Genomic DNA, 23,094 nt, shown 5'->3' on the forward strand with positions numbered 1-23,094 from the left:
TTTACCTAACCATTTTCCCCCACAGTAAACTCCTTGAGGGCAGAGACTTTTTTTAAAACCAAATTCCTATGGCTAGGATCTAGCAGGGTTCTGGGTACCTGCAATACAGTCGATAAATAAAAACTCAGGAGACTAGTTCATTAGCAGTGAATTTTAATTAAAATCGATAGTTTAGATGAAGAACAGGACTAGAATAGTGTTTACAATCAACTTCTGAAAAATCACATTTATATAAAGGAAATAAAAGAGGCCAGCAGAGGTCCAAAAAAAAGGTGCAGCTTGTATTATTGCACTTGGATGAAACATGCTGTTCAAGGTCGCAAAATACTTAGGCCACACAAGGCCAGGAGCAGGAGACAAACACAGAGGACAACCCCCACCCCACCACCACCCAGGTAGTATTTCTTCTGGATTCTCCAAGGAGCTCAAAAATATTTAGTATTTTTAAAAGATTCAACTAGAGCTCTTAACAAAGATGAATCTTCAACACGTTTTAGTTACGGCCATGCTCTTCATTTCAAATCATATGCAAGTCTAACATGCAGCTTCTACTGCAAATAATGAGATATCTGTTACATTAGAATGATCCATGGCCCCAGGCCATGGAAAGCGGGAAAAGGAATGAATCTCTACTTTATACAATTTCAGGGAATAATACCGTGGCTATAGTTTATCCTTTTGAGCACTGTTCATTTTGGTCATTGATCTCAGCACATGAGAAAAAGTGACAGTGAGTACAAGTGGACATTAAAAATAATTCCTAGGCTATTAGTAGAAAATAAAATTAAAAAAAAAGTCCCCGGCCACGTTCACAAAGGTGGCATAACTGTATGCATAAGAAAAAGGCTGTAAACTTATAGAAAAGATAAACTCTGGCTTCTAAACAAATTACAAAATTGATTTTGCCTTTACCCTTGAGAGTTATAGAGAAAAATGTAAACCAGTAGACCCTAGTTACCAGAAAAAAAATATCCTCCAAAGACAAGAAACGACCTTAAAGTTTGGCCTGGGCTAGTTTTAACTGCAGGTTCTCTCCGAGTTTATCCATGAACTCAAATGTATTCAAGTAGTCAGAACGTTGCACGCTAATAGAGGAAGGAAAAAAGAAGGAAATTTAGTTTGTCTCTGATCTGGTAGCAGGTAGAGGAAAAGTCTGGGACATGCTACTTAAAGTAGCATTCTATTTATTTCTAGAAGAAAAGTGATTAATGTTAACAAGCTGCAAGTTTATGGCTGATGACTGCATTTACTGTTCAAGGGGCTGACCCAGGCTACAGGCAGTCTGAGTGGAGCCAGGCCACACACACACACTCCCAGGGGTTCCTGGTCTTGTAGCTTTAAGAGTAAAGCTGCCCCAGAGCTTCATTCAGACTAATGCCTGGGAGACTGAAATCATCCTACTTATTTCTCATTCTTCATTAAAATAACTGAACATATCCAGGTACAGTCATCTTTTTACTTATATCCCTACAAATTGTCACATGTCCTCAAACAATTAAACAAACAAAAAACCACTCTGGTGCTCTTGTATCTACCTTTGTCTTTCTTAAAAAACAAAAGACAATGGACTGGCTCTCATAATCCTGATGACAGGTGCCTATCCAAGTAGGCTTAAAAGTAACACACTGATAGGAACATTTCAGACATTGTATTCTTGCTGAAAATTTAAAATAAGAAAGATGTAGTAATGGAGTATATCCCCATGACTGATGTATACTGACCCTAACAGAGATCTCTGAGGACCCACGAATGAGACATGGGATTGGTGTTAGATTTTAGTATCAATTCTTTTTTTAAAAATTTATTTTTTAATTGAAGGATAATTGCTTTAGAGAATTTTATTGTTTTTTAGTATTGTTTCTTGACATGTGCCATAGTAGCCAGCTTTGACTGAGGGAGGAAATCCCTGAATAGCAGCTAATTCAGCTGGGATACAGGCTACCATGTTCTCAAAAAAGTCCTGGGCAAAACGATTATCTGATGGTCGGCTACAGATACTTAAGGAAGGGACTATACACAACTGGACATCTTGTACCTGTGCTGCTTACTTTTCTTACTAAATTGAAGATAAAGAGGTGGAATAAAACAGTCTTGGAGGTCCCTTTGTTTCAAAATGTCTGTACTTTTGTTATATTAAGCAGAACCTTGCCACCCAGTTGACTGCCAACTAGATCAGGGGTGAGCACACTACAGCTTGACTCATGAACTCAGTCCAGGCTGCAGCCTGGTTCTGTACACAGGGTTTGATTGGAACACTGCCACTCCCCTTAGCTCTTGTATCACCACTGACTGCTTTCCCGCTTTCCCGTGGAGGCAAAGTTCAATACTTGCCATATGTTCTGTAAAGCCTGAAATGTTTATTATCTGACAGTTTACAGATAATGTCTCCTGACTCTTGAACCAGATGACAAATCATAATTCATGTAACTCCAGAAACCACTTGATGTTTTGAGCCCAGTAAGGATAAATGGTAATTTGACCACAGAGCTTACAGCATCCTATACTTACTTGGGTAAACCTTTAATACATGCAGCTAAGTCCTTGGTCATGAAGCCAGCCTCAATGGTCTCAATACAGACTTCTTCCAAAGCCTTTGCAAAAAAGCTGAGCTCTTTATTGTTATCAAGCTTAGCTCTGTGGGCTAAGCCTCTGGTCCAGGCAAAAATGGAAGCTGAAATACAGGGGGAATAAAAAAAAAAACCACAATTCAATCATGCTGATTAGAAATATTCCCAAGTCTTTGTTTGACAAAATAGAATATTTCTTTTGTTTAGGTGACTGATTTCATTGGATGCTATTCACATGAGCAGTAAGTTTCAGGAAATACTTTATCAAATAGAAACTTAAAAAAAAAACCCTGCATTTTTGTACAGGAAATGTTTTGGATTTTGTAGCTTTAAGAAAGCATATAGTCATGGTAGGGAACTTACTAATTTGGAATAGGTCACAACCTCTTTTATCTCGTCTGTACTGGTCTCTTCTCTTTCCAGGCTGTAATCTGTTTTTAAAGTACTGTCCTTGAGGACTTCCCTGGTGGTCCGGTGGTTAAGAATCCACCTGCCAATGCAGGGGACGTGGGTTCAGTCCCTGGTCTGGGAGAATTTCACATGACATGGACACCTGAGCCTGTGTGCCACAACTACTGAGCCCATGCTCCAGAGCTCGTGCTCTGAAACAAGAGGAGCCGCTACGAGAAGTGCATACACTGCAACTAGAGTAGCCCCCACTCTCTGCCACTAAAGAAAGACTGTGCACAGCAACAAAGACCCAGCACAGCCAAAAACAAAACAAAATTAATTAAAAAAAAGTATTGTCCTTGAAATTTAGTTAGGGGTCTGTCAATGTGGCTTTAGATTCTCAGCCACATGTGATGTTTCACTGCAGCAAAAGAAAAGGAAAAGGAAAATGCTTGTTGATAACATTCTTCTCTGTAATATATATTCTCCCACAAAATGGAAAAGCATATATTGTGTATATTTTAAGAAACATATTAAAGCAGTTCTTATTGATAGGACAAATCAGCTGTTAGGTGATGGTTTTATACACAAAGCATTGGGCAGCCAAAGGAACACATGTTGGAGTCCCTTTGGAGATTTCTATTCTGGTTGGAAATCAATGCAGCAGCCAACACTATCTTACCAATGGGATTGGTGGATGTCTCTTGTCCTTTCTGGTACATTCGGTAGTGACGGGTTACAGTCCCGTGGGCAGCCTCTGCTTCTACTGTCTTGCCATCTGGACAAACCAGCACACTGGTCATCATGCCGAGAGAGCCATAACCTGTGAGCGGCAGAACATGAAGGATGGGATTCAAGTGTAGGAAGAGTACTGCGTCTCCCAGAGAGGAAAGAAAAGGACTTCATCTTGACAGGACTCAGTGGACAAAATAAACGTGGGTGCATGGAGTCATCATTCTTCTGCCTTTCAGAAAAGGCTATGTCTTTCCTCACTTATTTACTTCAGAGGCACCTGCTCATGGTCCGACTGCCTGTATTCCACCCTAGTTCCATGACTTCCTAGCTACTGTGGCTCAGTTTCCTTACCTGTAAAATGGGTATAGCAGGGCTTCCCTGGTGGTACAGTGGATAAGAATCCACCTGCCAGTGTAGGAGAAGCAGGTTCAATCCCTGGCCTGGGAAGATCCCACGTGCTGAGGAGTAACTAAGTTCAAGTGCGCCAGCTACTGAAGCCTGCACGCCCTAGAGCCTGTGCTCTGCAGCGACACAAGCCACCAGTGATAAGCCTCCACTCTCCACAACTAGACAAAGCCTGAGTGCAGCAATGAAGACCCAGCGTGGCCAAAAATAAAAATCCATAAACACATTTTTAAAAAAGAAGGGGGGGGAGAATAATAAAAACACCTACTTCATAGGGCTGTTGTGAGCATTAGATATATATGCATATATTCATGACTATATATGAAAGGAAAACACATTCTTATTCCTTAGAATACTACCCTCCAGAGAACAAGAGTTCAGTATATTACTGTTATGCTCTTGTGCAGATGCTCTGCTATTCTGGGAAAATAAAGATTCAGGAGCTGTCTCCAGCCACCAAGCTGCTCACAGGCTCACGCGGGACTGGGAAGAGAAAGCTGGTTCAAAGCAGAATAGGATGGATCCGAGCACCTCCCACTCGCCCCTGATCTCCTTTACAGCCTCACCAGAACGATTCTGTTCTGTGGTTTCCTAGTCAGAGAACCAAATACCAACTTTAAAGTCCATGTGATTGACTTTCCTTCTTTTACTCATTTTTTTCTTACACTCAAATTCAAAGAACACTTTTCGCCATTTTTGCTACCTCCTAATAGTACCTGTGGAGTTAACAATGCAAATTTATAATAGGCTGCTACCTTTTTTTTGAAAGTAAGGAAAAAAGCTTAATAAACTCTTTGAGTACAATTAGCAATTTCTGTACTGAATTAGCAGCTCCTTTCCTATCACTATGTTGGTATGAAGCTTCAGTAGAGGTTCAAATATTCACTGACTGGAGATGTCTGGGGCCATATCCATGGTGATAGTCTATCTATTCATCCATGAGACACTAGTTGGTACCACTGTCAAAACTGAGGACAGAAATAAAACGTTTGGTTTGAGTCCAAAGTAGTTCATGCCTCTAGAAAAGAATGCATGTGAGGACAGCTCTGCTGTCTTTTAATCTGCTTTGCTGAAGTCACCTTTATCTGCAGGCACTGCCCAGACACAGAGTCTTGGTTCCAGGTATCTTATCAGTGCATGGCTGGACACTGTACTGCAGCATTCTTGCTCTGAAGTCCCTTGAACCTCCACAGCTTGACAATAACATTTGCGATATCCCTCCAGATACCCTCTTATTGCCATGAGGACATTTAGAAACCATGAGATGATCTGGGCCCATTCTAAGAACTCTGCTCTCCTTGCTTTGTGATAATTCCATCACAAAGATAACTCCTTTCTCTGCTGCATTCAAACGACTGTGATGACTTCCCAGGTGGCACTAGTGATAAAGAACGCGCCTGCCAATGCAGGAGACGTAAGAGATGTGGGTTGGATCTCTCTCTGGCTCAGGACAATCCCCTGGAGGAGGGCATGGCAACCCACTCCAGTATTCTTGCCTGGAGAATCCTATGGACAGAGCAGCTTGGCAGGTTATGGTCCATAGGGTCTCAGAGTTGGACATGACTGAAGTGACAGCACACAGCACACAAGAGAAACAGAAGGAGGGTAAAGAAAGACCTGGGTAACTCATTTATCTGACATCAAAGTTATCTTTAACCAGGCAGATCTACTGATTTTCAAACTGATAGCAATGATTAACTTTTCACAAGAGAAAGAAAAAGTAGTACTTCCTGGGGAAAAGCAAATGCAACTGAAGTGAACACAAACATTCATTAGGGAAATTCAGTGCACACCGCTTCATGAGTAACTGAAATTGAAGGACAGCTTAGCACTGAGGAAGGCAGGGAAGAGAGAGCTTTTGCTCTTCTGGTCCTTATCTCTGGCATGAAGCTCCTGGTTTCTGGAATTTCTGCTTCTTTGCTCAGTTTCATGTGTTTAGAGCTCAGCAGTAAACACATATGTTTTACGTGGTATGGAACAGCTGTCAAGGCTGGCAAAAGGGATGTAATTTGTACCAGTCATGGGATGAACAGGCTCTTGGGAGGGAGGCCCCTTGGTTATAACCCTGGCCCCTTCTCTCCCGAGTCCCCTAGTGTTTTACATTCTTATTGGAAGGCAGGGAAAACAGTGATTTTCAGATTAGGTGATTGGGCTGCCCATTGGAGGCAGTGAAACTTAAGAGGGAAAAGAGTTGAGACATAAACTGTGTTAACATCTAAGGCTGGAGATTCAACCCCACTGAGTTACTTCCTGGGCACCCCTGAGAGAAGTCGCCTACCTAGTCTGAGCTTACTTTCCTCATCAGTCAGCTGAGAAGATGGACCTGAATGTCTCGCAGTGCTACCATTTCATGAGCTTTACCAATGGCTATAGAATCCCTCTTCCCACACCTGGGCACCACCTGTTGGCCGCAGGCCAAGCCTCACCTCCACTTGTCCTCCAGCTCCTTACCTTGGGCCACGGAGTCCGACTGCACGTCCCCATCATAGTTCTTACAGGCCCAAATGAAGCCCCCCTCCGATTTCATAGCTTGGGCCACCATGTCATCAATGAGCCTGTGCTCATACCAGATATTCTGAGCTTCAAACTCAGATTTGTACTGCCTGAGAAACGAGAAAGAGAAGAGAACAATAGACAAGGGAAATTGGTTTTGTTGGGATACCATCTGCCTCTCTGAAAGGCTGGAGGTGGGGCTGGAAGCAGCATGTTTTAGTGGAAGCAACACAAATTTGGGGATCTAACAGACATGGGCTGAAATCCCTGCCCACTCATTTTCTAGCTATGAAACTCCCATTTTCCCATCTGTAAGGGTGATTTCATCCACTTGGCAGAGATGTGAGAATTAAGCAAGACGACAGTGTTCCAAGTATTAATACTACTTTTACAGTTTTCAATATACTACTCACCGGTTTCTTGGGATTGAGCTTGCCTTAGGATATATATTAAAAAAAGAATATAAGGGGGTAGAGAAAGACTATTTTACTGCCCAGTATCATTCAGGAAACCTGGACAGCTCCCAAGTTTGATACAGATAGGGAATGGAAGGAGGTATTAAAATGTCTTGGGAAGGATACCTAAAATCCCAGCCCTGGTCTAAATGCTTGTATCTAAAGGGAGGAATGCCACCTTAAAAGTTAACAAGTACTCAAGCACTGTTGAATGTAAAATGATTATAAATGTAGATTTAAGTTCAAACAACTCCATTAAAGCAAAGTTTTATTTATTTTCTTTATTTAAATTATTGGCTGTGCCCCACAGCTTGCAAGATCTTAGTTTCCTGACCAGGGACTGAACCCACACCTTTCTCAGTGAAAGTGTGGAGTCCTAACCACTGGACTGCCAGGGAATTTCAAAAAGGAGAGTTTTAAATCATAACAGTGGGCTTCAGAAGGAATGGAAATGGGGTCTTCCCTGGCGGTCCAGTGGCTAAGACTCTGAGCTCCCAGTGCAGGGGCCCCAGGTTTGATCCTTGGTTGGGGAATTAGATTCCATGTGCTGCAACTAAAGACCCTGCGTGAGCAACTAAGACCTGGTGAAATAAATAAATATTACAAAGAAAGAAAATGGAATAGGCCCAATTCAGAAACTTACACATGTGGAAAATCAGAACTTTCTATCACTAACAGGGTACATTTACTCACACATTAAATAATCCTGGCTCTGAAAAAAATGTGGGACATTTATCTGAGAACACATTCCCCTTCTAAAAGCAACTCAAGAGTTTTGTTTCAACCCTTGTTAAATCTCAGTTCTGTCCTTGTCTTAATGAGATAGTGATGGTTTTCACTCAATTTGTCACAGAATCAAAGGGATAAGCATACAAATTCTATACTAAATGGCGCCATTTGTGACCAAAAAAAGGAAAAAAAAGAACTGTAGTTACTTGTCATATATCTCCTGAAAGATGTCTTTAAAACGTCCATCGTATTTCTTCAGAATAGTGTTTTTGGTGCTCAGATACAAAGGCCAGTTCTTAGACAAAGCCATCTGGAAAGAACTGTGCGCAAAATCTTCGATTGACTTATCTTGATTGTACATCCCCATGGCAACACCACCACTCTCTGTGAGGGGAAAACAAGAAAAAAAAAGAAAGGTAAATAGGGTACAGCTGTAGCAAGTCTAAATCCACCCCCCCGCCCCCACCAAAATAGCCCGCTTCCAGTTCTCATGTCTGAGTTCAGGCTTCCAATTTCAGTATTCCATGCGTTTCTGCGACACATAATTGGAGGAAAGACAATTCTAGGTAAGGACATTCTAACTTGTTTTGAAAGGCCAATACCCATGAGAAAAACATGGTCTTTTGGATCCTGAAATACCAAGAACTGATATGAACCAGAAACACACTGAAGAAGGGGTAAATAATTTTTAAATTCTTTTCACACTTTAAAAAATTTCAAGCATGTCTTTTAAGGTTTAAGTGTGCACTCAACCTTCAGTCACTAAGAATACATTTCAAACACAGAATGAAAATTCTTGTCATTTCCTTGAGGATACTGAAAGTTGGTTCTGCTTTGGCAGAAATAATCATGCGCCAAATCACTGGTGTTTCACAACTCTTACTGTTGAACTCTGTTATTACTGAAAGCTAGAACTTGAATCCAAGCTACTGCCCAGGGCCAGTTTGGGAATAAGGATGAGAGAGGTGCGGAAACTGGCAGAACTAGATTCCTTTAAAATGATATGACTTAGAGGAGGCAAGAAGAACAACAGCTAGGTAAATTTTGAGATTTTGTTTACGTGAGTTCTTTTAACAAGCTTAACAATGGGGAAAGTCCTCTGTTCTTTCAACAACTTTTGGCTGGGATTTGCCATATTGAACCTTAGAAACAGCAAAATCGAGGGAAGAGAAGAAGCAAAAACAAAACAAAACAAAACAAAACCCAAACAGTCCACTTTTACAAAATAAACACTCAGAACCAGAAAAAAACTTCAGCAAATAAATAAAAGAGCCATTTTCAAACACAAACCCTACCAGAGCCAAAGCGTAGGATTATATAACAGGCAATTTGGGGCTATTAACATTTAATTTATGTAATTTGCACATAACAGATTCCTGTCAACCTTCCCTCCCTGTTTTGAGATGCATAATTATCTACCTGTATTTTCAATTAAGTGAATTAAGTGGCTAATTTCTTTTATGCCACAGGAAGCCAATGACTTTTTTATGTTAGGTTTTGAGTCCTGTGGAAATACTATAGATTCAGGTTGTATTTTTAGGCAGCCACGCAACTAACTTTAAAAAACCGGTGATAACGTTGTCTAAATGGCCTGTTAAAAAAAAAATGAAAAATACAAACATACCTGTGAAGTTATGTACTAGGTATACCGTTTTGGGGGATCCATCGCTTGGTGTGTAGGATATCTCTACTTTTCCAGGCCCCGGCACAACAAAATCGGTTGCTCTATACTGTATAGGGGGAAAAAAGAAAAGAAATCGCCAAACTGTCCTAACAAGAATTACATGAAGGGAAAAAAACCATAGAATACAGAGCTGGAAGACACTTGGACAATAGTACAGTGTAGCCCAACTTTCTAATTGAGAGACGGAGATAAAGAGGTCCAGAGAATCCCAAAGCTAGTTAGTAGGAGTACACATTAGAAATCAGTATTTATCAGGTGCCTACAACGTAAGGGGCAGTTTTCCAAGTACAAATATGAGTATGAAAGAGAGTAACAAAGTATTCCCTCTTACAAAGCCTATGACCTAACAAAAGTCATACAAAAGTGAAGCAACATTAAGAGCTTCCAAATGTCAACAGCGGGCATAGATAAAAAATGCTACTGGAAGATGGAGGAAGAGAAATGACCATAACCTGGAGGTCAAGGAAGTCTTCTCTTGGGGGATGACAATATACTAACTGTAGCACTGAAGATGGGCTTCCTTGGTGGCTCAGACGATAAAGAATCTGCCAGCAATGTGGGAGACCTGGGTTTGACTCCTGGGTTGGGAAGATCCCCCACGAAGGCATGGCAACCCACTCCAATATTCCTGCCTGGAGAATTCCCACCGACAGTGGAGTCTGATGGCCTACAGTCCATGGGGTCACAGAGTCGGACATGACGGAGTGATTAAGTGCAGCATGGCATTGAAGATGATGTTGAGAGTGCTAATGCCTGGTCCTCACTATGAGACACACTTTAAGTGATTAACCTGTATCCCACATTATCTCATTTGATTCTTCCATCAATCTTACAAGGGAGCAACTATGATGTAATGCAAATAACCCATTTAGGGTCTGGTCCTTGGACCTTCAGGGCTTGCTCTCTTCATGAACATCATTCTACTAAGGCCCAGCCCAGGACTTGCCCATAGAAAGCAATCATTCTGGAAGCAGCTGCAGTAGGCTGATGACCCTTAAGAAAGGGCCTTCTAAGGACAGCTACCTCTGTCACAGGTAAGGAAAAAAATCCGCAGCCCACACTAGGCATATGTCAATATTTGCTGCCTTGTACCTTCTTCAATGGCTTAGATTAGAATACTTTCAGAGTCAGGTACCAGCAGATGCCAGTCACACTTATTTATCTTTGTTTATGGCAATACTAAAGACAGCTGAAAGAAGAGCTGTCAGATAATGACAGACTAATATCTATTCTATGCAGAACATTTCTGATATTTATGGGTAGTAATTGATTCTCATTTCTCAAAAGGTGTCAAAGTACCATAAATGCTTTCTAGATGCTTGCAATTTTCAATCTAGTAGACTTTAGTAAACAGAATGACCATTCTTCCAGTGACTGATGCCACAATAATTTTTATAAAAGGGAAAAGGAAAAAAAGGATACAACTTAGAGCCATGTTCCCAGGACTAGTGAGTCTGTAAGCAATCTCATTTACATTCCCTCTTCTGAGCCTCTGAGAATTATCTGTGAAGGGAATTGCCAGGATGAAGGGATATCCTGAAATATACAGTAGAACAAAGTGAACTGCCGCTCAAGGATTGACCTGGTAACCCAGCTCCCAGGAACAGAGAGTGGTCTGCTCTGCCCATACTATTTTTAACGATGGTGACATCAAAGCCTCTGGGTGTCAGGGAGAGAGACTCTTGTTTTTAAGGCTCTTCTAAGACATGAGCTGCTTTCTATGAAAGTCTAAAACTTTAGTTTCAACACAGAATTTTTATTTTGTTTAGTTGGTAATGTTCTGTTTAATTTGGCAACAAGCCTAATTGTACATTAGTATAGAAACTAGACTTTTTTTATTCCCCCGAGGAGGAATGTTCTGAAGAGACTGCTTTCAACTACTGAGTTAGTTTGTCCTTTTATGCACGAAATGATCATGTTTAATATAATAATCTTTGGTAGTTCTCAATTCTGTCTGCACATTAGAATCACCTGGAGAGCTTTAAAACACCATGGAATTGAGATTTAGCTAGCGTAGGGTGGGACACAGGCGTTGGAATTAAAACAAAAAAAAAGTTTTTTTTAAATGGCAAACAAAACAAAACAAAACAAACACCAAAAAGCCCATAAAAAGATCCTATTGTACAGCCTGGTTTGGCTGAACCACTGATTTAGTTAAACCACAGGAAATTATACGAAAATGTCTGTATCATATGGTTTAACATAATAAAAAGATAAAAAACAAAAACACGCCTATAAAAAAGTCATTTATAGTGAGATAGGTACCTGTAAGTTTATCCAAATTTACTTTTATCTAAATGTCTATGTGTGTGTGTATATATACACATATATATTCATTTCTTAATTCTATACCTCATTTGTGGGCTTTCCTGGTGGCTCAGTGGTAAAGATTCTGCCTGCAGTGCAGGAAACGTGGGTTTGATCCCTGGGTCAGGAAGATCCACTGAAGAAGGGAAAGGCTACCCACTCCAGTATTCTGGCCTGAAGAATTCCATGGACAGAGGAGCCTGGAGGGCTATAGTCCACGGAGTCACAAAGAGTCAGACATGACTGAAGTGACTGAGCACATACCTCACTTAATGGAAGTAGACACCAAAAGAGAATAAAGCACATATATATCAGAACTGCTGGGCAATCAAAGGCCTCAAGAAAAGAACAAGGAAAGTCAAGTCACGCCACCACGACTTACTTGATCCCCATAAGCATGACGACCTATGATAATGGGTTTTACCCATCCGCTCACAAGCCGGGGTATATTTTTGCAGATAATAGCTTCCCTGAAGACAGTGCCACCCAGGATATTTCGGATGGTGCCATTTGGAGACTTCCACATTTGTTTCAACTTGAACTCCTCCACTCTCTTCTCATCGGGGGTGATGGTGGCACACTTGACACCAACGTTGTACTTCTTTATAGCTTCTGCAGCGTCCTTGGTGACCTGGTCGTTGGTGGCATCGCGATTCTCTATGCCTAAATCGTAGCTGGGAGGGAAAGGTTGAAAGCGTAACTTTTCCAGACACACCTACAGGTGATTGAAGATACTCCCCGTCTATGCGCATGCACCACTCTATGCATGCCCTGCAGAAAGTGAAGGCTCCATACATACCTAAATCTGCTGAGTTTTAGCATTGGTGTACCCTCGACACAAAGATGGCTGCCAACTAAAAAAACCTCTAAGAAGGGCTGAACCACTGGGCCACACTGTGTTGGGGGAAGCAGTTGAGAAGGAAATGAAATAAAAACCAAACCACTGTACTCTTTCCTCTCAGCCTACTCTTTACCACTACTTTCTGCAGACTTTCTTCATCTGATTAGCATAAAAATCCAAACCTAAGTATTATTTTCCCCTTAGAAAATACTGTGCTCTAAAAATAAAGCAGCTGAGGACTTAAAGGATTTCTTGCAGTTTGGCACTGAAGTGGTGGGAGTTACAGCTGAGACAGTCACTGCCAAAAAATGTTAATCACTATTAAGGCCAATTAGCTGTATGTTGAACCTTTCCCTAAATCTCAGGCAAGTCTTTCTCCCGGAAACAAGCCTGAAGTTTATAGAATAAATAATGGAATCCAGCAATGACTTTATATAGCCTACTGATTTATAGCTTAAAATACACCAACACCCAGACTGCAGGTTATTCAGTCTGTGAAAGAAAGCTGGTTGTCCAGAGCAGAGAAGACTGTAAAACCTTAAAGTAGGTAATAGTTTGTCAAAAGCAGGAAAAACAAAACAGTAATGTAACAGTTTATTTTGTTCTCTAAGGCTTAAAAAGTTTTCCAGTTTTTTCAGCTTTCAAAATTTGTTGAACCATCAAGCCCTTCAATCTTTCGTTTCAGTTCTGGTATTTTCCTTCCTTTAGATATCCCACTACTTGTGATGGAAATGCAAAAGGGCATCCAATCTGGTGATATATTTCCAAATAAAAATAATTCCAAACTGTTTTAACCGTTCGCACCTCCTCCCTCTCCTTGAGGGTGTATTGTCAATCTGTATTAATTGTCAACCTCCAGACCTCCTCAGGCTATCCTTCCTTCTTAATCTTCTAAGGGGTCACTTTGTACGCACAGCTGTGGATTGTGTGTAAATTTTCAACAAGACCTATAACCCTTTGTCTCAAAAACTTACGTAACTGCTCTTTGACCAAGTTGGCAGAATGGTCCTCAGAGCTTTCTGAATGACTGTCTCTTGGGCTATAATACTCAAGCTGACATGAATACAATTCTCCATTTCTTTCTTAGATTGATTATTAATTTTTTTTCATCAGCACTAACAAAGACACTCTTATCTTCTGACTTAGGAAGTGCTGAATATCTATAAAAAGTCCACTCCTAACTCAAACAGCAGTAGTCAGCAATATTCACGTTCATAGAAAACATTTTTCATCAGAAGAAGCTTACAGCACATCAGTGGGTTTTTTTGCTTCTAAGCGAAAAGAATGAATAAATGGTCCCAATCACTGTCTAGACAACAGAAAATAAAACAAATGAATCATTCCACTCGCCTCAAAAAGAACCAATCATGTAATAATAATACCAATCTTGGAATTACTTACACTTGTTTAAGTCTCCAAAAATTTTTTAGTTTTTAGCCAGTGACTCTGCCTTCTAGGTATAATGACTGTCCTTTAAAGCTTCTTATGCCTCTAGGCTAAAGAGAATCTTTGTAGTTATTATCATGGGAATTGTTCTGCAAATTCACCTATTGCCATGTACAGGAAAGTCACTCAGTTGTGTCCAGCTCTTTGTGACCCCATGGACTATACAGTCCATGGGATTTTCCAGGCCAGGATACTGGAGTGGATAGCCTTTCCCTTCTCCGGGAATCTTCCCAACCCAGGGATCGAACCCAGGTCTCCCACATGGCAGGCAGATTCTTTACTATCTGAGCGACAAGGGAAGCCTAAGAATACTGGAGTGGGTAGTGTATCCCTTCTCCAGGGGATCTTCCCGACCCAGGAATTGAACTGGGGTCTCCTGCATTGCTTCCCTGGTGGCTCAGAGGGTAAAGCGTCTGCCTGCGACGCGAGAGACCTGGTTCGATCCCTGGGTTGGGAAGATCCCCTGGAGAAGGAAATGGCAACCCACTCCAGTACTCTTGCCTGGAAAATCCCATGGATGGAGAAGCCTGTAGGCTACAGTCTATGGGGTTGCAAAGAGTCGGACACGACTGAGCGACTTCACTTTCACTCCTGCATTGCAGGCAGATTCTTTACCAACTGAGCTATCAGGGGAGCCCTATTGCCATATAAGGTATCTGTAAAATGTTTCTTTAATCATTTGGATAATGTTTCAAAAGCTTCATTTCCTATGTGCTTGTGGACCTCTGCAGGTATTTGTTCCTTCTCAAGGTTGAAATATAGACACGATCAACAGCTTGTGAGTGAAAGTCGCTCAGTCGTGTCCAGCTCTTTGCGACCCTATGGACTCTAGTCCGCCAGGCTCCTCTGTCCATAGGATTCTCCAGGCAAGAATACTGGAGTGGGTTCCCATGCCCTCCTCTTCCCAACCCAGGGATCCAACCCAGGTCTCCCGCATTGCAGGCAGATTCTTTACCATCTGAGTCACCAGGGAAGCCCTTATTCAACAGCTTAGCCACCAGAAGGCTTCCCTGGCCTTCACTATCTCCTGGAGCTTGCTCAAACTCGTGTCCATTGAGTCAGTGATGCCATCCAACCATCTCATCCTCTATTGTCCCCTTCTTCTCCTGTCCTCAATCTTTCCCAGCATCAGGGTCTTGGACACAAATGGTTTAGGGAACTTCTCCTGAAAGGTGGGGACTGTATTAGATAACTTCGAGAATTCTGTGCTATAACTGTATAAAACACAGAAAAGACAAGGAATGAACAGGTAAAAAGGTCCACTGACTAGTTAAGCAGCTAAGTTGCTAAGTTGCTTCAGTCGTGTCTGACTCTGTGCGACCCCATAGACGGTAGCCCATCAGGCTCCCCCATCCCTGGGATTCTCCAGGCAAGAACACTGGAATGGGATGCCATTTCCAAATACTTTATCCTTTCAAAAGGATAAAACTGTGTTAACTATATTCTTTATTGATTTATTAGAGGATTCCCAGGCAGCGCTAGTGGTAAAGAACCCACCTGCCAATGAAGGAGACATAAAAGACATGGGTTCAATCCCTAGGTTGGGAAGATCCTCTAGAGGGCATGGGAATCCACTCCAGTATTCTGCCTGGAGAATCCCATGGACAAAGGAGCCTGGTAGGCTATAGTTCATAAGGTCGAAAAGAGTCAGACACAACTAAGCAACTTGGCATGCAGCTCTATTCTCTTCCCCTCTGCAAAGAGTACCTAGTGTTACTCTTGGCCACTGATTTATTACAAACAAAACCCTTGCAGGAAATAGAGGCTTGGAAAGACCTGAGAAATCACTTTGCTGCCACCGTAATTCTTCTCTTCTGAACAATGACAAGTTCAGTATTTCTAGTATTATGTTAAAATTACAGATTCATTTCATATATATTTGAAACCCAGTCCCCCTAAAATTGAGTTCCCTTCGGAGATTATAATTAATCTCTCTATCTAAAACTCTTTCCTCTGGTCCCCTCTGACCTCCATCCTGTATTAATTTAACACTAGTCAACCAGACTCAGGTGACTAAAACTGCTATTGTGACAACACTCTGAATGCCTATAATTGTGATTTAGGTATCATCAGTAACAACAGAATCAAGTTGTTTCTCCAGGGACAAGATCAGCCCCCTGAGCCATGAGAATGTAAACTGGAAGCAACCTGACTTCCCTGAAACTAACATTTAAGAAAAGTCACAGAAATTTCACAATTTTAAAATACCCTTAGGCCTTCCTAGAGAAGGAAATGGCAACCCACTCCAGTGTTCTTGCCTGGAGAATCCCCGGGACGGGGGAGCCTGGTGGGCTGTCTGTGCGGTCGCATAGAGTCGGACACGACTGAAGCGACTCAGCAGCAGCAGCAGGCCTTCCCTGGTGGTCCAGTAGTCAGGAACCCCCCTGCCGATGCAGGGAACACAGGTTTGATCCCTGGTCCAGACGATTCCACGTGCAGCAGGGCAACTAAGCCCATGTGCCACAACTGCTGAGCCCCTGTGCCCAGACCCTGTGCTCTGCAACAAGAGAAGCCCCTGCACTGAGGAGCTGCTACATCCTCACTGGAGAGTAGCCCCTGCTCGCCACAACTAGAGAAAGCCAGTGCGCTGCAACAAAGACCCAGCGCACCCAAAAGTACAATACATAAAAACAAAAACAACTCAAAGATCAGGTTGGAGTGGATCTGAGACTTGTCTCCACTCCCTTCTTGGTGCCCTGAAAATAAACCCTTACTCTGCTGTAAACAACTACCATCAGAGCTGCTCTCTGCACAGGGGCACACCAGTTCTATGTTTTCTCTGCGTATAAGCTCGCCCAAGGCTTTATTCACAAGATATAGTGGTATCTATGCAAAAAAGTGATTTAGACCCCGAAATCACAGGGATTATGCTTTCTGAGTTTGCTGCTTGGCAAAGTGATTCACTTACCTGTGCAGGTCCAGTTCCACATAAGGAAAAATGAGTTTCTCTTTAATCAACTCCCAAATGATCCGTGTCATTTCATCTCCTTGCATCTCTACCACAGACCCGCCTTGGATTTTTTGAGACATTTTGATTTCAATAAACCTCTAAGAGGAAAAAACATAAGACACATATCTCATCATTTGTTTCATTACCGTGTAAAAGCAAAATACAATTTGGTGATTACTAAAAAGAACAATTCATAATAGCATGATTGCACAGAAAGCTAATAACAATTACATTAACCATTAGAATTGAATACATTCTCTGTACAAAGCATTGTGTTACATGCCTCTTGTGTGATTTCTGAGTCAACACTCACAACAACCCTGTAAGATGGAAACTGTTTTTCCATTCTACTTTGCTAAAAGAAAGCAAGCTTTCCAAGGCCATCCGACTAGAGCGTGGGGGAGCCGGAGCCTGTCACATGCCCTTAATAATGTAAATCACTATTCTTTATTCTTGACTGTTGGTTTGTCTTATCAAATGGGATTATTTCCAAAATATCATGTTTATTTGAACAAGTCTATCCAATGCCTCATTGTGCTAGGCCTTCAAGATGCACAGAATGATGGGCACTACTATTTCCCCTCTTTTAAGAGGCTGTTTTGGTTAAAACAACTATCCTTAACAAGATTCAACAAGTTCTAGTGACCCATTTTAAAGAAAATTTAATCAAGTCTTTTTACAAGTGAAAGATGAAGAATTCCTGGTGGAACTCTATTTTCCTAGAGATAGTAAAGGATAGTGGTGATGATACACTGAATACAAAGTGATTTCTCAATTAGAGCAATCTGTATGTATAGAGAAGGACTACTGCTCAGAACATGTCCCTGGCCTGTCCTTGGTATCCCAGCTCCTGGACTATTCTTCCAGTCATTAGTGGGCAAATGCGAACTGCCAGTGGGTGGGACAGAGGATTGGAGTTGTTCCTGGAAGAGGTGTCTTCCTGTGATGTGAGGGTAGCAGATACTAATCAATCTGATTCCCAGAGACAGCAGGGCTACACCCTACGGACGCGCTCAGTCACCTCCCACTCTTCACGACCCTTTGGACTGTAGCCCCCTGGGCTCCTCTGTCCATGGGATTCTCCAGGTAAGAATATTGGAATGGGTAGCCATGGCCTCCTCTGGGGGGTCTTCCTGACTCAGGGATTGTACCCGTGTTTCTTATGTCTCCTGTATTCGTGGGTTTTTTTTTAACTGTAAGTCCCACCTGGGAAGGCCTTTGTAAAAAGTGAAAGTGTTAGTTGCTCAGTCATGTCTGATGCTTTGGAACGCATGGACTGTAGCCCACCAGGCTCCTTTGTCCACCAAATTCTCTAGGCAAGAATTCTGAAGTGGGTTTGCCATAGGGCTTAGGCTTAAAGAAAGGCATGTTTCCTGAGAGTAAGAGGAGGCACTGAGCCTGCTAAAGGTATCTGTTCCCTTTCACAGTGCTTTAATGGAAACAATTTTTCCCCTTAGAAGATAACAACAGATTGCTTTTATTCTATTAATTTACAGTTGAGGACTGAAAGTCAGGAGAATTGACTTTAAAATATTATTAAGGAAGAGGTCTATAAACATTATCTCAAAAAGTTGACTTAAAGTTGTCTGGCCTTTATATTTTAAATTCGGTTCCTCATGACAAGCCAAGATATATTCCTAACCTCTAGGCCCATTTTCACTTCCCAATTGGCAATTCTGGGATTTTGCTTATTATATTAGTATTTAGGAGGTTCTCTAGACCATTACTGGGGGACCATCTGGAACTCAACTAGAATAAAAAAGTGAACACACTGGTGTGAATGAGTCAGCTACTTCCCATTTGTAATTTCAAGTATAATTTAAAGTACAGCTTAAAATATATGATTTAATCATACTGATCCCACAGTCACATCTGTCCTTGTATTTAAAACAAAACAAAAAGAGGCAGCAAACTTATCTCAGTTTTGATACATTTCCAAGGCCATATTCCTATGAAGTATTATGCAAGAGTTATGACTTGGCTATTTTTCTTTAACAGCAAATACAGTTAATAAAAAGTCATACAGCAAACTTGAAATTTCAGTAATAAGTGATAATATTTTTTGGTTGAGCAAACACTTTCTGATTAATCTTTCTATATTTAATAATGCATAACTGAAACATTAAAGGTTTTCCTCACGATACTTATCCATTACATTTTTACCATCTTTTAATTTAAAAAGTGAAGCTTTATTGTAGACCCTGGGTTACTAAACTGTAGGACACTATTTTATTTCTTCTAGATTTGAATCCTATGAGGGTGGGCTTCAGATACCACTGAATTCACTTTTTACTCTAGTCCCTCAGATTTTTTGTCTCTACCCAAACCCTGATTTCAGAAGGAAGGCCTTTTCCAGCAAGCCAGTTCATTTATTGAGCAGCTGAATTCCAATCTCCTGACACACATGTGCTGCTGCTGCTGCTGCTGCTAAGTCGCTTCAGTTGTGTCGGACTCTGTGCGACCCCACGGACAGGAGCCCACTAGGCTCCTCTGTTCCTGGGATTCTCCAGGCAAGAATACTGGAGTGGGTTGCCATTTCCCTCTCCAATGCATTAAAGTGAAGTCGCTCAGTCCTGTCCGACTCTTAGCGACCCCATGGACTGCAGCCCACCAGGCTCCTCCATCCATGGGATTTTCCAGGCAAGAGTACTGGAATGGGGTGCCACTGCCTTCTCCGGACACACATGTGCAATGATAGAAAATAAACCTGAACTAACACAAAGTAGTTTAAGAAGAGCTGCTTCTGGGGGTGGGGCGGGGGGGGGGGGGCGGGGAGGGCGCTGAGTTCATGAACTACACTAATTTCTGTGCAAAAAAAAAAAAAAGTGTCTTGCAGAGAAGATTCTAGACTGAAAGAAACAACAAAACAGTTGCAATTTATTGGTGGAAAAATTCCTGAGTCATTCCCTTACAGGGCCTCCGACCACCTCCAAGACCTCCACGACCAGTTAAACGCAGTATTGCCATATGAAAGAAGGGGAAGAATTACTTATTCTCACCTTTACAATTTCTAATCACCCCAACTCCTCTCAATCTTGCAGACTCAGCCTATCTCCTAAAACAAAAAAACAGAAGACAGAGATAAGGTACAAGGCACTCCAGCACTCTTCTCCGGAGAATTTAGCTGCTTTTTTTTTTTCTTAAGCCAGGCAGCCCTATTTATTTGTTTTAAAGTACAGTGCTGAGTGCACTCTAAGGGGCAAAGGGCAGTTTTAGGTCCGCATGCACCTTCCAAATAAAGTATAATAAATACCCCTGCTTGCACACGGAGGAGGGCGCGTCCGTGGGCGCGGCCCGGGTTCGTCGTCCGTTAGCTAGTCTTGAGGTTTGCATGTCCTTCGGGGACGCTGTGACCAGCCGGCTCTTGGCCTGCATGCCTCTTTGTGGCCCTTGTGCAACCGAAGCCAGTTGGGTTCCTCATTCCACGCCCGACCCTTCCCTCCCGAGCGCCAGAACCTTTAACCCCTCTCCACCTTAACTGGAGATGCCGACGGCGACATTTCCTCCACCCCCGGCAGCCACCAGGTGGCCTAGAGACCGCCCCACGCCGCCCCCTTCAAGCTCCCCAGAAGGACGCCTCCAGCCCGCCGCAATACCAGTCCCGGCGGCCCCAGTTCCATGCACACGCCCAAGTCCTCCAACAGCCGAGGCCGCACGTCTTCTTCCCCCTAAACTCAAGACTCGTCTTCCACGAGTCCCTGCATATTCCTAACGCCCGTTTTTTCTTCTGCTGCAGACCCGGCATTCCATACGTCACCGCATGCCACCTCCTCCTGCCCAGTTTCACCCTCCAATGCCTAACAGTGGGCCGCCTACACAACCAGGCATCTAGCACCGTCTTTCTCCCATTTCCTTCTCCCACGTCCACTATCTGGCTTTTTTTCCCCGCTGCCTTGCGACCAGGACGCACCGCTAAACTTCCCCTAGCATACTCAAGATCTGAGCGTCCTTTTCCCCACACTAGCCACTAACAGAGCGTTCTCGCAGGAGCCAGAGACCGGGGCCGCCCCTCGAAGCCTGCGGCTACCTGCGGGGAAGGTACGTTGGCGATGACCCGGGAGCACACAGTCACTCAGTGTCCACTTTGGCAATCCCGGCTGGAGCCCAACTGTTCCGGCTTCTCACGGGGCCTCAGCAGAAACCCAGAATCTGGCCACCCAGGAAGGGCTTTTCCTCTTCCCGGCTTTTGTCCAGACCCGGGCCCGGCCCCCTCAGCCCACCTCCTGGAGCTCCGCCCCCCAGCCCTCGCCAATCGCCGCGGGCCGACCACCCGAGATGGGCGGGGCCATGGGTCGGGGCGGGTCCTTCCACTTGGGGCGAATCCGTGGCCCCGCCTTCCTTGCGCTTGGATGGGGAAAGGCGGACGCAGCTGCGCGGCTGGATTCCGCCGCCGCCCCTCTTCTGCTGAAGGACGAGATTGCCACCTGCAGGCTGGGGTGTTGGGCGCGCCGGCGCTGGTGTTCTGAATCCCACGCCGCGAAGGGGTGCCCCGGGTTTTGTAACAACCTAGAGTCAGGCGGAGTGAGTTTCTAGGTCTCCAATAAAGACAAACCGGAGACCGCGCGGCTTGGACCTATCCTGTTCCTGGCACACTCCGGATGTGCCATAGACTGGAACGCACTCGGGCACAAAGAGTGTTCAGGGCAAGCGTGAAGTCACTTTGGGGGCTTCTCCGCACAGCTGGAATGCAAAGAATTGAACAGTTGCGCAAGCAGGCACTCTACAGTAAATTTCACCCACGGCCGATGACTAGGTCTTCAGAGCTAATGTATCTATAATTTCAATTTCTATTGCGTGCTATAAATAATGCAAAAGGAAATGGCAGCACACTCTAGTATTCTTGTCTGGAAAATCCTACAGAGAGCGAAGCGTGACCGGCTAGAGTCCATGAAGTCTCAAGAGTCGGTGGCAACTTGGCGACTAAATAAGGAGAACTGTAAATAAATGCAGTAGTTATTTGCATTAGACAATAAGGTTAATGAAATCATCTGAGTTCCAGTGACATTCAAATAAAGATCTAAGGAGGCCTTAGAAAAGAGTGGATTAAAATAAATTCTGTCCTCTGCAGGAAATTATTTTTAGTGTATTCCTTAATTTTGAAAACATGGAGGGCCGGGGAGAAGTATTTTAGATTATGATTTGTAGGATAAGCCCATGCTTAGTCCAGGATTCAGTGCCCCATATTTATTTATTCTTTTTTTTTTTTTTAATTTTATTGAAATAGGGACATCCTGGAATGAGAAGTCAAGTGAGCCTTAGGAAGCATCACGAAGAACAAAGCTAGTGGAAGTGATGGAATTCCAGCTGAGCTGTTGTAAATCCTTAAAAATGATGCTGTTGAAGTGCTGCACTCAATATACCAGCAAATTTGGAAAACTCAACAGTGGCCACAGGACTGGAAAAGGTCAGTTTTCATTCCAGTCCCAAAGAAAGACAATGCCAAAGAATGTTCAAACTACTGCACAGTTGCACTTATCTCACACACTAGCGAAGTAATGCTCAAAATCCTTCAAGCTAAGCTTCAACAACACAGGAACTGAGAACTTTAAGATGTGCAGACTGGATTCAGAAAAGGCAGAGGAACCAGAGATCAAATTGCCAACATCCCTTGGGTCATAGAAAAAGCAAGAGAGGAGAAGGCAATGGCACCCCACTCCAGTACTCTTGCTTGGAGAATCCCATGGATGGAGGAGCCTGGTGGGCTGCAGTCCATGGGGTCGTTAAGAGTCAGACACGACTGAGCAACTTCACTTTCACTTTTCACTTTCATGCATTGGAGAAGGAAATGGCAACCCACTCCAGTGTTCTTGCCTGGAGAATCCCAGGGAGGGCGGAGCCTGGTGGGGTCGCACAGAGTTGGACAAGACTGAAGTGACTTAGCAGCAGCAGCAGCTGTGGAAAGAGAGCTTGGGAGCCCTCTGCTGGCTAGACCAAAGTAGCATAAACAGGGTCTGGTTTTGGACAGTGGCTGGGAACCGTTGTGAACAGCATAAAAACCAACAGAAGGTGCAGCAGGAAAGTCTAGATGATTTTTCTGCTAACAGCTGGGACTTCAGAGAGTCATGGGGTTTCACCCAGTCCTTCAAAATGAC

General features: G+C 43.1%; 1 protein-coding gene across 2 annotated transcripts; it reads right to left on the minus strand.

Annotated features, from left to right (window-relative positions):
* Nucleotides 1–136: 136 nt before the first annotated feature.
* IDH1 (isocitrate dehydrogenase (NADP(+)) 1) lies at nucleotides 137–21,242 on the minus strand. Of its 2 annotated transcripts, none has more exons than XM_061383031.1 (10): nucleotides 21,030–21,242; nucleotides 20,002–20,057; nucleotides 16,961–17,100; nucleotides 12,148–12,439; nucleotides 9,399–9,504; nucleotides 7,981–8,158; nucleotides 6,549–6,700; nucleotides 3,640–3,780; nucleotides 2,509–2,671; nucleotides 137–1,085 (listed from the first exon to the last, which is right to left on the minus strand). In XM_061383031.1, the coding sequence occupies exons 3-10, from the start codon at nucleotides 17,080–17,082 to the stop codon at nucleotides 995–997; spliced, it is 1,245 nt and encodes a 414-aa protein (XP_061239015.1). In that variant the 5' UTR covers nucleotides 17,083–17,100; nucleotides 20,002–20,057; nucleotides 21,030–21,242; the 3' UTR covers nucleotides 137–994. The 2 variants fall into 2 exon arrangements, with proteins under 2 accessions (XP_061239015.1, XP_061239004.1); XM_061383020.1 differs by lacking the exon at nucleotides 21,030–21,242 and adding an exon at nucleotides 20,599–20,989.
* Nucleotides 21,243–23,094: the final 1,852 nt, after the last annotated feature.

The sequence above is a fragment of the Bos javanicus genome, chromosome 2, assembly GCF_032452875.1.
Source record: "Bos javanicus breed banteng chromosome 2, ARS-OSU_banteng_1.0, whole genome shotgun sequence".
Taxonomy (NCBI): Eukaryota; Metazoa; Chordata; class Mammalia; order Artiodactyla; family Bovidae; genus Bos; species Bos javanicus.